The following is a 15,841-nucleotide window of genomic DNA, read 5'->3' on the forward strand; positions in this document are numbered from 1 at the left end:
TTTAATTCTGATTCTTCTTTGACAACATGACTAATATGGAAATATGTTAAGGATGATTCAGATTACTAACATAGTCATGGGGAGGAGATGAAGGGAAGGTGGTAGAAAAATATGGAACTCAAAAGCTTACAAAAATATAAATATTGAAACTATCTTTATATGTAATTGGAAAAATAAAATAACATTCAAGAAATTAAAAAAAGAAAATTCAGGCAAAGAAAGAATGCCATAATAGCTAACATTTAAAGAGAACTTCAAGGTTTGCAAAGACCTTTACATAATATATTCATCACTGCATTCTTCTAAGAACCCTGAAAGATAACTGCTATTATTATCTCTGCTTTACAGAGTCACACAAATCAAAAGGCTCTTAGGATTTGAAATGAGGTCTTCCGGACTCCAAGTTCAATACTCTAGCCATTGTGTCACCTAGATGCCTCAATGAGAAAAAGCCTTGAAAATTGTTTAGGTTACTCATTATCCATGATGGAGAATCATGTTTTCTACTTGAACAACTCAGGATTGACTACACTTGAGTCAGCCAGTTCCCCTTTTTGATAACCCATTCATCATTGTTTTTATACTGATCTTGAGTCTGAGAAATAAATAAGGTTAGAGAGAGGGCACTCTAGTACCTTTGCCAAGGAAATCCTATAGAGAATATGATCCACAGTGGCATGCAGAGTTGGACATAATTGAACAACACCTAAGAGAGAAGCCTGAGGATGCTCTAACTTCTGTAAGAAAGTCAGCCTTGAGAGGTAACAAAGAGCAAAAAGAAAAGTACTGAGTTTCTGATTCTTGCATTCAATACCTCTGGGGCTAGGTATCATTCCTTATGGATGAGGTGTATAGAAACACTTTGTATGTCTCAGTAGACTGAGACAGGGACTGGGAGGGTTTTTCTTTACTTAAAAGGGGCAATTTCAATGCATTCAGGAGGGTGAAACAAGGGGCATTTTTGAGGCGAAACCAAACATCCAAACTAGAGTCTTTGATGATTCTTTAAGGACTAGACATATTTGAATATGATATCAAGGTGCCCAATGTGTCCCATTACCAGATTTGAAAGATAACCAATCATCACCATCATAAGGAAGATTAAAATTGCTGTTTTAATTTTTTTCTATTTCATTTAAACCAGCAATTTATAATTCCAGATTCTTTGGTATTTTACCCTGGCATGCTCAAGTGGATGTATCATGAATGCAGAACAATAGAGTGGGTGCAGAAAAAAGGAACTGGTCTCATATTCAGGAAGACCTGGGGTGGAATCTTGTCCCAGTTTCATACTGGTTATACAACCTTGGGGAAATCACTTCAATTTTCAGTGCTCCTTGAACTACTCAATATTTGCCAATCTGAAGTAATAGAGGATATGCATAAATTGGGATTTCCAACCAATCTATCCCTACCTTTTACCCCCTGCAAAATAAAAAATATTAACTAAATAAATATATGAATACAAAAAAAGAGCATAACGATTCTTTAGTTGGGAAAATGGTGTGTGGTTGGGGGGTGGGGAGAGATTAACAGGAAAGGGGAGAATGATTCCAATTATTTCAGTTCTTTCCATCAGTCAAGTTGTAGTCACCAACTGCCTATGACTTGGCAGCTATATCCTATGACCTAGAGAGAGATCAAATGAGTTACTTTTGTTTACATAGCTAATGTCGCAGAAAATGGCCTTTGCAAGAACTGAACTCCTTGATTCTAAGCCCAGCACTCTATCTGCTAAGTAATCCTGTCTCTAAAATTGCTTAGGAACTGGCATATATATATCCAGAATATACTCTGCCAAACACACTTGTAGGAAGAAATCATATTAATGAGAAAGCTTCCCTAGATGTTCTCAATAAATTCAAACACCCAAAGACAATACCTGTACAACACCTCCCATGAGGGATGCAGCAACTGCCATGGAAGTACAGAGAGCTCCAAATAATAAGCCTGAAAGACAGAAGGGTCATTTGAATCAGTTCTGTAGGCCTTGTCTCCTTGTGGAATCCTGATATGAAGTGGACTCCCTTTAATACTCAGCTTCAAAAAAGATTTCACTGAGACCTGTGCTAAACCACCACAAAGCTAAAAATGCTTGAGAAGGGTCTTGCCTGGAGTGAACATCTTTCCCTGTGTTAGACAGAGTGAATTTCTGAAAATTAAACTTATGGACATTCTTTCTCTGACCAAACACTAGAAGAATGAATAAGTTAGACACAGATCCTTTTAGTTTCCATAGGAAGCCACCATTTGGAAGTTTGATGGAGTTTAAAAAAATATATCAGTCACTCTCAAAGCCATACGACCTTGGGAAAATTATCTTTCTCTTGGTCTCAGTTGCTTTATCTTCACAATAGGGATAATATATAATCTGACCCCCCCAAATGCTAGAACCTTCCTTCTTATAAAACTTTCCAATTAACTACTTTATGTGTATATATGTATTTATTAACTAAATTTAGGCTATGTATACATATTGTGTATGGATGTTCATATTGCCTCCTCCATTAGAATATAATCTCACCGATAATAGGGATTTTTTTGTCCTTTGTATCTACATCTCCAAATCTTAACATAGAGTAGCAGGTCATAGTCACTTAATAAATACATTTTGATTATTTAATATCATTCCTACTTGATGGTGCTGTTTTGAGGAACAGATTAGATAATGTGGAACTGAATAGAATATGCTCTTAGTGACACTGATTAATATATATGTGTATATTTATATAAATATAGGTGTCAGTCTATACATACAGACAAATAGCTATTTGAATGTAGCAACCTAGCACAATGCCTTGGTCAAAAGAGACTCTAAATAAAAACTTGTTGCACTGATGGAATTTATGGGATCCTTGATACACACCAATGCCTATTTTGGTGATTGTAGGACAAAGGTACATTTTCTAAAATCACATGATTTATAGCTGAAAGGGACCTTAGTTTTATTAAACTTTTGATCAAAAAAAAATCCCCATGGAAATATAAAATCCCTATTTTTAACACAGTTTTAGGGAAAATAGTGAGGAAGTAAGTTTCTCTTTAACCATCCTGTTTCTACCTAAAAATCCATCTCTACTACCAATTTCTATTGATAATGTGCTAGAGGGGACCTTAGAAGCCATGCAATCAACCCCGCCCCATATTTTACATAATGAGAAACTGATGCCCAGAGAAGTGAACTAACTTTGTCAGCAAAATAGAAAAGCTTGAATTGATACTCCTGACTCCAATGGCTCTTTTCTCCCCACATGTATTTTTATAGCTATATACATTTATATATGTATCTGTGCCTTTGTCTGGAATCCTACATTCTAAGCCCCATCATAGAGATGGGAAGACTTCAAAATGAAGCCAGAGCCAAATTAAGAAAACTGTTTAGAACAAGAGTGTACTCACATAAACCTTTACTGATCCAAGTGCTTAACCTGTCGGAGAGGCTGGGAAAGCAGCTCTTGACGAAATCCTCAAAAGTCACTGTTGCTAAGGCATTGATGCTAGCAGCCACTGTGCTGGAGGGAAAAAAAAAAAACATATAAGCTCATGAGCACCATGGCACACAAGCCCCCCCTTGTTGCCATGGAGCTTCTGGGAAGATCAGTGAGAGTATATCAATTCCAATGGACTTAATTAGGATATTGTTTGTTTGGGGTTCTAGTGATCTGGAGTCAGAAAACCCTGAGTTCAAATCTGGCTTCACACACTTAGCTGTGTGACCCTGGGCAAGTCACTTAATCTCATTTGCCTCAGTTTCCTCATCTTTAAATTGAGCTGGAGAAGGAAATGACAAACCACCCAGTATCGTTGCCAAGAAAATTGCAAATTGGGTCATGAAGGATTAGACGTGACTGAAAGAATTGAACAACAGGATTCTACTCCTTGCTCTTTTTCAAGGCTTTTTTTGAGTCTAGAATAACCTTAACTAGGTACTAATAGCCTGGATGAGATTGTTTTAATACCTGCAAATTTTCCTTTTTAGAAAAAAGAAGATGTTCAGGATCATTTGAAGACAGTAGCAGTTGCAGCAGCTGTTACAACCACAATTTGAGGCAGAATTCCTTGCATTAAGGAATATAAATTAAGATAAATGGTTTAAATGGAACTCAATTCTTCCAGGAATTAAGACCCAGCATGTGATCCTAGTCAATAGACTTTGGATATTTAGTTTGACAGGACAAATAGGAGAAAGTTGAAATGCAAAATATGTTTCCAGTATATATTTCTCTTGTCCCCATTCTCTAGAGATTTGAAACATCAGAGTGCTGTCTTCCATAGTATCCTGAGGTTTTCAGTCTTTCTTGTGTTATGGACCCATTTGTCAATTGGGTGATTTCTCTCAGACCTTTCTCAGAATAATCTTTCTTAAATCCATAAAAATAAAATGCATAAAACTACAAAGGAAGCCAAAAGCTAATGAAAATTGGTAATTTTCCCATTCAAGTTCACAATCCTTTTAAAATCTAATCATTTCACCCAGATTAAGAACCTCTGACCTAGTACAAGGTGGACAAAGACTCAAGCTTTGTTAGAATATTCTGAAGTCTGTAAAAAGGGCCAAATAGGTTTTGTTCTAAGGTTCAGAGATGTGGCAAGGAATTAAATATATATTATAATGTAAAGGAGTTTTCCTTGTAATTTCTTATAATGAAACTACACTAGGGAAAACTTACTAATTACCATTTCTAAGCTTTCATAGTGGGTACTTTTTCTTTTGCCAGGGACATTTCATCCTACAGAAATTCACTCCAACCCAGGCACTTTGTAACAGGGAGAGAAAGAGAATTCCTATATAGGAATCCTTGATGGTCACCTGCCCCACAATCATTGTAGCATACATATATATATATATATATATATATATATATATATATATATATATATATATATATATGTGTGTGTGTGTGTGTGTGTGTGTGTGTCTATATATGTGTGTATATATGTATACATATATATATGCATATATATATATATATATATATATATATATATATAATGTATGTACAGACAAACTCTGCCAAGTCTAAATTTAGGAAGATGGACAAACAGTCATAACCAATTATAATGACTACTATGTGACAGAGACTGACCTAAACTCTTTATAAATATTATCCCACTTGAACCTCATGACAACCTTGAGAAGTAGGTGCTATTTTATAGTTGAAAAATTAAGTTAGCAAGACAAAAGTAAGTTAAATGACCTGCTCAAGGTCACAAAGCTAGGAAGTATCAGAGATTTCATTTGAACTCATTTTCCTGTTTCTGGATCCAGAGCTCTAGCCTTAGTGGATTTTAGTTGCATATCTATAATCCCAGCCTCATTGTAGATTAGTCATATCAAGAATGTGCTAGTAAATGTTTAATTTTAAGCTTCCCCCCCCCAAAAGTGTGGTTGATGGATACTTTTAAAGTTGATCTGTGGTATTAACATTTTATCTATCACTTTCTTAAATCAAGTCTAAGATTCGAGTTTAATCTGCATTATTAACATTTTGTCTATCACTTTCTTAAATTTTAAATCTGAGATTCTTTTATGTTTAATCGACATCAGCAACATTTTATCTATAACTTTTTCTATGTAATTAAGAAAATAATAAAACAATCCCTAAATTTCAGGACTTCACAGATTTTTAAAAGGCTCACATTGAATATTTAACACTCGTATCTCCCAAACTAGTTCAAGCTGGCCCAAAAGTATCAGTTTTATCATTATTTATCCAGTCTACTGATTTTACACACCATCAGGCAAATGGGACCTTTAGCAAGAAGTCTATTCTTGAGGGCATCCAGGGTATCACCCTGACCAAGTAATTTAACCCCAACTATTAAAAGAAGGAGGGGGGAGAAAAAGGAAGAAGGAGTCTACTGGGAAGGACATCAGTCCATTAGAAGGACATCAGTCTATTAGAAAGGAAGAAGTCAATAGTGTAGAAGATATTTAATGCAAATTATCTATACTTATTATATTTTATGGAGCAGAAATTAACCTATCTCCCCAAGAAATGAGCTAAGACTCCAAGTATTTCAGAACCAGAACTTACCAATAAACTATTGGTTATTATTTCTGAAGCCTATGTCCCTTGAGGTCATGAGCTGATTTGTACTTCTTACCCAGTTCTTAGAATAGTGTGTGCTACATAGAAGACAGATGTTTGTTGAATTAAATGCTAGCCTTTCATATCAAGTTCAAAGCTTCCTACTCACTGGACAATTACATAGTATTTATGCTGATTATGTAGCACTAAATGAGACAGATCAGCCCTTGGTATCTATTTGCTGGGCAGCACAGGGGATGAAGTGTTAGTCTCTGAGATTCAGGAGAGGCTAAGTCTGAACTGTGCCTCGGACATTTTCTGCCTGTGTGAACAGAAGACATTGAATCTCCCTCAGCCTCAGTTTCTTCTTCTATAAAAGGTCCTAACTCAATGGTCTGCTATAAGAATGAAATGACAAGGGACAGCTAGGTGGAGGAGTGGATAGAGCACTGGCCCTGGAGTCAGGAGGACCTGAGTTCAAATCCAGTCTCAGACACTTAATAATTACCTAGCTGTGTGGCCTTGGGCAAACTACTTAACCCCATTTGCCTTGCAAAAAAAATCAAATGACATAATACACTATATAAAGCACTATATAAATAAAGGCCAGCTATTCTTCTTATAGTTGCCATTATGTCAGCATCAGAACTGTAAACAGGGATGGAGGATGCTCTGGCTACTTCTAGGAGGGCTGGAAATTACAATGCTAAGCTTTGTTATTTTTTATTGCTTATAATAATTATCTATTTATTCTCTCTTAAAATGTAAAGTCTTTGGAGATAGATTGTAATACATTCTCTTACACAAAAACACATAGACAAAAGCTGACGCATTTGCAAATGGGGTTGGGTATTTGCAAAGGCTAGAGAGAAGACCTGCCCAAGTGAGACAAGGACTAAATAACAATAAAGTTAAAGCAAAAATAAATAAAAAATACTTTGGACATATTTCAAAGCAATTACTTATAAAACAATTAAATAAATGAAACTATCTTCCCCTCACATTTTTTAACTTGGTAGGACTGGTTGGTGTTTCATTATTATTATTATTATTATTATTGTTGTTGTTGTTATGGTTATTATTAATTTATCAAGCCAAAATGGTTTTAACAAGTGATCCACTTTCAATTTGCTGTTTTCAAATTATATGTATATATATATATATATATATAATTCCATTTTTCTCTTAGTTCTGAGATAAGCTTTATTCTGTGCTTGAGCAAATCATATCTGCTGGGTCAGCCCATTTAAAAAAAAAAGATCGTGTCTGCCAAGACTCTTAATAGAAATCTCTCGTAAAACCCTGAGATAGATGTAAAGATTCATGTGCCAGCACGGGCTAATATTGCAACTTAATTGTTCATCTATTCTATGCCCTATTCAGAAATGCTTTGGGGGGGAGATTGGCACTCCTTGGGAATAGCTCCAAGCAAACTTCTGAGAAAGGCAAAAATCTGACTTGGAAGACATTTAACTCATTTCTCATTATCTACCTTTTCCTGCTAAGCGCTAGACTTCCTTTACCTACCCCACCCCCAGCTTCACAATAACACTACGTAGACATCCCCAGAGAATGTATAATGCTACAGAAGCAAATTTAAGATCATAAGAAATAGAGCTGGAAGAATCCCTAAAACCAAAATTTTACAGAAAAGGAACCTGAGGCTAGAAAAGTCAAGTGAAAATAACTAATATGGAAATATGTTAAACACTATTGTATACCTCCAACCTACATCAGATTACTCATTGCCATGAGGAGGGGGGTGGAAAGGAGGGTGGTAGAAAACTATGGAGTTAAACGTTTATAAAAAATGAATATTGAAACCTATCTTTGTTTATAATAAAATTAAATTTAAAAAATTAAAATGTATCTAGTTTTTTTAAAAACAAAAATGAGGAGAAACAATATTTTAAAGATCTAGAAATAAAAGAAAAGTCAAATGTTTTGTCATTCTACTAGCAAAAATCTAGATTTTCTAACTTCAAGTTTCTTTCCACAAAACCTCCCCCCATCAAAACTTTTCTGACTTATGTCCCATTTTCTCTAAGGTCATTGTTCTGTTTTTCCAGAAAATCAGTTTATATGTGCTATGGTGTTAATTGAATTGAATTTTTAAAAAAAATTATGAAGTTCCTAACCCAGTATTATTGAGTAATGATTGTCCTTCATTTTCAAAGAAGACCATGACATCAGGGAGGTGCTGCCATGACAAGCACATGAATTAGATTAGTTTTTAGTGAGGGGGCTGGACTAATTCACCAGCCTCACCTCCTCCTCCAGAGTCATCTGAGTTCAGTGGTCAGATATGGGTCCGGCCACCTGGAGACAACACTGGATTTAGTGGTAGACCTTGGCCTAAGTTCTTTTTTCTAATATATATTTTTTTTATTTTAAGGCAATGGGGTTAAGTGACTTGCCCAAGGTCACACAGCTAGGTAATGCACCATCTCACTACCCCTAAACTAAGTTCTTTTTTTTTTTTAGATTTTTTCAAGGCAAATGGGGTTAAGTAGCTTGCCCAAGGCCACACAGCTAGGTAATTATTAAGTATCTGAGGTCAGATTTGAACTCAGGTCTTCCTGACTCCAGGGCCCATGCTCTATCCACTGCACCACCTCGCTGCCCCTAAACTAAGTTCTTGATCAGAGCTGTTAACAAGGACAGAAGTTACTCAACAATCCAGTGATATAGGGACTATTATTAATTTCATTTTACAGAAGGAAACAGAAGCTGAGTGGCATTGATATTTTGCCAAAGAGAAGGAAACTGAAGAAAAATTATATTTTCCCTAGGTCCTCTCAGATCGAAACTACCCAAGGCAGAATTCAAACCTAGCACTACTTCTACATAGCATTTTCATCTGCCTATCTTTTGTCCAACCACTGGCTTCCCAAATTTGTCCTTCCCTAATAAGAAACTCCCAGCAGTCAGTATCAATGGTGCTATGAGCTGTGGCCCTCCTTTGAGTTATGGCAGTAAGAGTGTCCTTGGCACAGATGCCAAGTTCTTAAATTTAGATTCCTGGCTGGCTCAGTAAAGTCAATTTCTTATCTAGGCAGACAGAGAGACCTGTTCACACAGGAGAATTGGTAGCTCTCCCAGTTTCCTGCTCCTTTGTTTAAAGAAAGCAGTCTCCTTGCCCAGAGTGCTTTGCGGATGGGAACGTTTTTATTGTCAATAACCATATCACTTTAGACCGCTATAAAAAGATCGATCATAGCATTGAACATTAGCCCCATTGAAGAAAAGAAAATTGATTTTCATACTTATCTTTGATCAAAGTAGTCAGTGACCAGGTAATTTTGTTTTAAACAAAGGTGACATTTGGACCCCTGACCCACACACAGTCTTTTTCTTTCTTTTTTCCTTTTTTCCTTAAACCTAATCATGACTTCTTCAGAATAGGGAACTCCAAGTTTGGAAACTCATTTGACTGACTGGAGTAATTGGAATTAGAATCATAAAGATTTCAGTTTAAATCTGGCCTCAGATACTAATTTGGGGAACCTGGACAAGTCAATTAATCTCTCCTTGCCTCAGTTTCTTCAACTATAAGATGGGGGATAATAATAATAATAGAACCTAACCCCAGACTTATTGTGAGGATAGAAATGAGATAATTTTTTTGCAAAATAGTAGGTACCATAAAATGCATAATATAATATAATATAATATAATATAATTAATATAATATAATATAATATAATATAATATAATATAATATATACACACACATACAAACAAGTACAAATACATATATATATATATATATATATACAGATAGTTTCCTATCTACAGCTCCTCTGTAAGTTCTAATCTTAGTTGTCTAAAATCACAGGGAAGTTAAAGGATGCATCCAAGGTCATACAACCAACATGTATCAGATTTTCCTGACTCCAAGTAGCCCCTCTTCTCATTATATTGCATTATCTTTCATTATAGCAAATAGTTTTCAGGCAGCTTACCTCAGTGTTCCACTGAAGGCACATGCAACAAATAGTCCTGGGAGACCTGGCATTGAGGCAAAAATATCCATGACAAAATATGGCATCAGCTAGAGAGAGGTTGGGGACAAAAGGAGAGATGTGATTACCAGTCATCCAAGGAATATCAGAAGCACCATAAATGTAGATCTTGCCTTTTGGGAAGGGATGTGTGTGTCTCATTTTGCTCTGGGAGTCCACCACCTCTCAGGAGATGGGTAGCATGGTTCATGCTCATTCCCCTGGATCACGGCTAGTCATCGCATCACTCTTCCATCTTTATGATGTTGTCATTATGTACAAATTGTTCTCTTGGCTATGCTTTCTTTGCCCCATATCAGTATGTAGAAGTCCCAGGTTTCTCTGAACCTGTCTCTTCCATTGTTTCTTCTAGCATAATGGTATGCCAGTCTCCAATTGATGGGTACTATAGGGGTAATACTTCACTGGTATAGATTTCAGCTCTTTCATAAATATAATATGAACATAAAGTATATTTTATGAATGTAATATGAAAATAAATATAAATAATAAGATATAAGGCAATTTTAGCAAGGGGACATTAATGACTGGAGGTAAGCAGAGAGGAATCAAAAAAGAACCACATAGAAAAGGGGGTATTTGAACTGAGCTTTAATGGTACTTTGTTATCCTAAGAGGAAGAGGGAAAAGATTGCATCTGGGGGTTAGTCTAGGAAAGGCATAAAGATGGGAGAGGTAGAGGTTTATGTGACACCAGTTTGACTAAACCATAGCATATTAGAATGACAGTCATGTGTAACACAGAAGGCCGCTAAGCAGTTCAATAGATAAAGCACTAAAGGGGGCAGTTAGATGGCACAGTGGATAGCATATTGGCACTGGAGTCAGGAGGACCTGAGTTCAAATCTGACCTCAGACACTCAATAATTACCTAGCTGGGTGACCTTGGGCAAGTCACTTAACTCCACTATTTAAATAGATAAATTTTGTTTTAAAAATAGAGCACTAGACCTGGAGTTAGAAAGATCTGAGTTCAAATCTACAATTTTCATCTAAGACATATGTACTAGAGTTTGGCTACTCATGAAATGAGGCAGAGGCTAAGTAAGAGATAGCTGTCAGGTGACACTAGTATTTATTCAATGTCAAGAGATGGAAAGGTAAAGGGGAAGTGTGGCATAATGGATACAGAACTGACCTTGAAAACACAAAAGACCTGGCTTTAATTCTGATATAATATCAGCCATGTGGATCTGAGTAGTTCACTTAATCTTTCAATATCCTAGGCAACTTTACTTTTTTTGGGATTTGGAGGGATTTTGCTTTTGATGCATTTGAGGTTAACTAACTTGCCCAGAAGCACACAGCTAATTAAGTATCTGTAGTCAAATTTGAACTCAGATCCTCCTGATTCCAGGGCTAATTTCTATCCACTGCTATCTAATTTCCACTATAGGCAATTTTCTAAGACTCTACACTGAATGGCCTTTATAGTGTCACCTCCATTCCATGATGAAGATCAGAGAAAGACTATAGTGGAGAAATCTCAGTATTAAGTTTCAAAAATTTGATAATTGAATTTCAATATAATTGTTTTCCACCGCAATCTATATGTTTTATGTACTTCAAGTAGGTGGTACAGTCAATAGAGTAATGGACCTATAGTCAGGAAGGTCTGATTTCAATTTCATCTTCAGGCATTTACTAGCAATGTGACTCTGAGCAAGTCACCTAGTCTCTGGTTACCTCACTTTTCTCACTTGTAAAATAGTGAAAAAACATAGTATAGTACCCACCCCCTAGAGTTATCATGGGGATAAAATGAAATCATAACAGGAAAGTGCTTGGCAGACTTTAAAGTGCTATAGAAAACATTATTCAGAGAAGAGCTACAATGGTTTCATCAGACTGCCAAGGGAGTCCATGACTGAATAAAAGATTAAGAACTCCTGTTTTAAAATGTTCCAAACTAAAGTCTTTCGGAAACTGAGGAAGAGGACAATAAGCAGAAATAGGAAAATAATATATATAACATCAACACTTTAAAATGGAGAATTAAAAAAAATCCACAAGGTTGAATGGTTGTAAATGAACCAAGCCTTATGCAGAGAAGAGATTGACGATGACGATGATGACAGTGATGATGATGATGATTTACTAGGCACTATGCTAAGCACTTAACAAATATTATCTCATTTGATCTTCCTAACAACTGTGGGAGGTAGTTACATTCATTATCCTCATTTTATAGATGAGGAAACTGAAGGAGAGGTTAAGTGACTTGCCTAGGGTCACACAATTAGTATCTGAGGTTAGATTTTAATTCAGCACTTCTGGGTGGCAGATGGAAGCATTCTATTTGCATTGTCCCAGTCACAGATAAAAGAAAAAGCAGATCCTTCCTTCCTACTTTGCAGAGTTGGGAGATACAAGATGTGAAACACTGTATTTTCTAGAAACATTTCTGTGTTGGCTAGTTTTGTTGTCCTGCTTTTTCCCCTTTTTTCTTCCCTCTGTCCTTCCCTCCCTTCCCTTTCTTCCTTCCTTTTATTCTTTCTTCTTTCCTTCCTTCTAGACTTTATTTTTTTATTTCTTCTTGCTACAAGGTATAGTTTTAAAGCTAGGCAGAGAGGATTTGGAAATGAAGTTGATGTTAAATAAAAGATATTAATAAAATTTTTAAAAAGAATCAAGTGTTTACATTTCACCAGACTACTTCTCCCCAATAAAAAGCATAAACAACTGAAAATTAATAAATCATAGTATTTTAGAGCCATGTGTCATCTTAAAGTCAGTCTAGTCTGATTCCTTCATTTTACATATGAAGAAAATGTGACCCATAGAGGATTAGTGATTTGCCAAAAGTCACAGGAGAAGTCAATGGCAGAGTTTATACTAGAGCCTTTATCTCTAGTTTCTTAGGATAACGATCTTTCTATTAGACCATGCTGCCCTTTATGTGGTTTTCTTGTCTTTTGTGGATCATCTAGAAATGAGCTGCAAGTTCATCCCATCTGGTCCCTCCTGGCACCCCACCTTGTTGGCATTCATACCTGATCTGGTGCTGAGATGATCCCAGCAGTCCAGGGGTCACAATCCTTGAAGTGAGAATACATGATCAAGCCAGAAAAGACTGCACAGATCAAAATTGTCCAGAGACCAACTAAGTTAAGATAAAGTGCCCTAGAAGAGAGAAGATGAGAGGTCTATAATTATCCCTTGTAATAGAGTCCGTTCTCAAGGGGCTGATGTGTGGATCAAATGAGATAATATACATTTTAAAAGACTTGTAAAGGGCAATTCACATGAGAAGCTTTGGACAAATTACACACGCAGAAGTATATCTGGTTCTGGGCACCATCTTTCAGGAGAAACATTGGTAAGGTCAATTGTATCCCAAGGTGAATCCCCAGGAAGGCAAGAAGCTCCAAATAAATGTCATATAATGCAGGGAAGGTTTCTGGGCTTTTTTTTTTAACCTGGAGAAAAGAACATTTAGGAAAGACAATAGCTATGATCAACTATTTGATAATCTTCATGTATTTATTATTATTATTATTATTATTATTTAGATTTACATCTGGCAAATTAAATCAGAATCAGAACCAGAAATTATATAGAAATGGAATTCAGCTAAATATAAGGACAACCTTTCTAATAATTTTAAATTAAATTAAAACTGTTCAAAAGTGGAATAGGTGCCTGATTGGCTTCACTGGAGGTCATACAATCTCAATCAGACGGGAACTCAGAGGTGCTATAGCCCAATCTCCAACTTAAAACAGGAGCACATATTTAACACTTGTTGGGGCAGTTAGGTGGCACAGTGGATAAAACACTGGCCTTGGAGTCAGGAGGATGGGAGTTCGAATCCAATCTCAGACCCTTGCCACTTAGTAGCTGTGTGGCCTTGAGTAAGTCAATCCAGGGCATCTTCAGTCATCCTGATCCATATCTGGCCACTGGATCCAGATGGCTCTGGAGGAGAAAGTGAGGCTGGTGGCTTAGCACAGCACCCCCCTCACTTAAAACCAATTCATGTGCTTGTCATGGCATCACATCCCTGATTTCATAGTCCTCTTTGAGAAAAAAGGACAATCAACATAGCATTTGTTACTTAAAGAAAATAAGAGATTTTCCCCTCCAGGTGAGCACTTCATTTAAGACTTTAAAACCAGATTAATTTTATTTTATGGATTAAATGTTATTTTAAAAGCAACCTCTTTGGTATTATTAAAACCCATTTATGGACTTTTGCTGCTAAGGTAATGCTTCAGAGAAGTGAGCTACTGAAGAATGAAGCTTGGAAATTTTTGTTTTAAAATTAGGAGAAAGAAGGTGGGGGGAGTAGCAATAGGATAAGAAGGGTAAAAGGAATAATAGGAGGAGGGGAAGCTCATCCTAACCATAATATTAGACAAAACTTAAGTATGAAAAATTCAGATGCCAGACAGCTTAACTGAGGGATTTTTTTTTGCTAAAATTTCTTCACTAATCATACGATTTCAACTCAGTTATTTTTTAAATAGAAAGTCTGATTAATGCATCTAAGATGTAATTTGATATAAACAAAAATATATTTGAAGCACAACTTCTCAGGAACACAGCTGTTACATAAAACAAATCTTTAAAGAGATTTTTCTTAGAAAGGTGGCAGCAATCGTGATATTTCAGGTGTTAACAGTATCAAATCCCAGTATAATTTAACCACCTTTAGTGTATATTTAAAATAATATAGAAAGAAAACTTGTTAGCTGTGTCTCTACACTTGTAGTGTATATCATGAAATTGTTAAATGAACTTGAAAAAATCAAGGTGCTCCTCTTACTACCTATGTGACATTGAGCAGGACCTTTCTGGTCCTCAATTTCTTTATCTGATGAGGAAATGAAGGAATTTGGGGGTCAAGTGGTTTATAAGATCCCTAAATTTATTATTCTATTATCCTCTGACCTGAAATTGAATTTCAGTTATGCTACCTATTACCCTTGTGACTTGAGGAAAATATGTTAACTTCTCTGGGCCTTAGTTTCCTTACCCGAAAATAAAAGGATTGAACCAGTTACTGAAATCCCTTCCATGGATAGAGCTTTGATTGTGTGATCCTCTTTGATCAGTGCTTCTGATGAGATCATTAATTAATAATTTGCTAAAAATCACTCCATAAGTATGCTATTCAAATCAAAAGTTAATCAACAATTTCCTGCTATAACTCAAAGACCCTTAATTCTTTTCAAAATACTCATTGTCCTCTGCTCATTCATGACATATCCATTTCTGCCAAGATTCTTTGTTGCCTTTTTTTGAGGAGGGGGAAAAGGAGGGTCTACTCCCCCCAAATCATCTAAATCCTGCCCTTAGAAAACATATTGAGGTTCACTCCCTTTGATAAACTTTTACTATGTGCCCTAACCAATCCTTCCTTCAGTTTCCTGTCACTTGAAAATATTTCTGTAAGTCTAACAATGGTTGGATTATAATAGTTCATCACTACAAAGAACAATGGAACCAGAAGAGTATCTTCTCCTACTCTCTCATTTCCCAGAGGAAGAAACTGAGAAGTCAAGTTATACAATTAGTAACCGACAGTTAGTGCTAAAACATCAGTCCTGATTTCACTTCCATAATCATTTAATAAGTGATTACTATAGTCTATAGTACTATCCCAGGTATTAGTGATATACATACAAAACCAAAACAGTCCCTGCCCTAAAGGAGTTCATAATTTATGGCTGTTTCTATCACACTATATAGCTATTATATGATCTATCTCTTCAAACTCATTGGAAGAAGCTCTTAGATCTTACAGAGAATGTCTTATGCTGAGAGTTTTAGCTTTATCAA

At 36.0% G+C, this 15,841-nt stretch overlaps 1 protein-coding gene across 2 annotated transcripts in view; it reads right to left on the minus strand.

Moving 5' to 3' along the window:
- The window catches only part of SLC5A12 (solute carrier family 5 member 12), a 46,263-nt gene that overhangs the window by 15,179 nt on the left and 15,243 nt on the right, over window positions 1–15,841 (minus strand). For both annotated transcript variants that reach the window (XM_074230397.1, XM_074230396.1), the window contains 4 exons: window positions 13,051–13,180; window positions 9,998–10,086; window positions 3,400–3,512; window positions 1,883–1,950 (listed from right to left, as the gene is read on the minus strand). In XM_074230397.1, the coding sequence (XP_074086498.1) occupies window positions 1,883–1,950; window positions 3,400–3,512; window positions 9,998–10,086; window positions 13,051–13,180 (400 nt within the window). The remainder of the gene's footprint in view (window positions 1–1,882; window positions 1,951–3,399; window positions 3,513–9,997; window positions 10,087–13,050; window positions 13,181–15,841) is intronic.

Source organism: Macrotis lagotis, chromosome 3 (assembly GCF_037893015.1).
Source record: "Macrotis lagotis isolate mMagLag1 chromosome 3, bilby.v1.9.chrom.fasta, whole genome shotgun sequence".
NCBI lineage: Eukaryota > Metazoa > Chordata > Mammalia > Peramelemorphia > Peramelidae > Macrotis > Macrotis lagotis.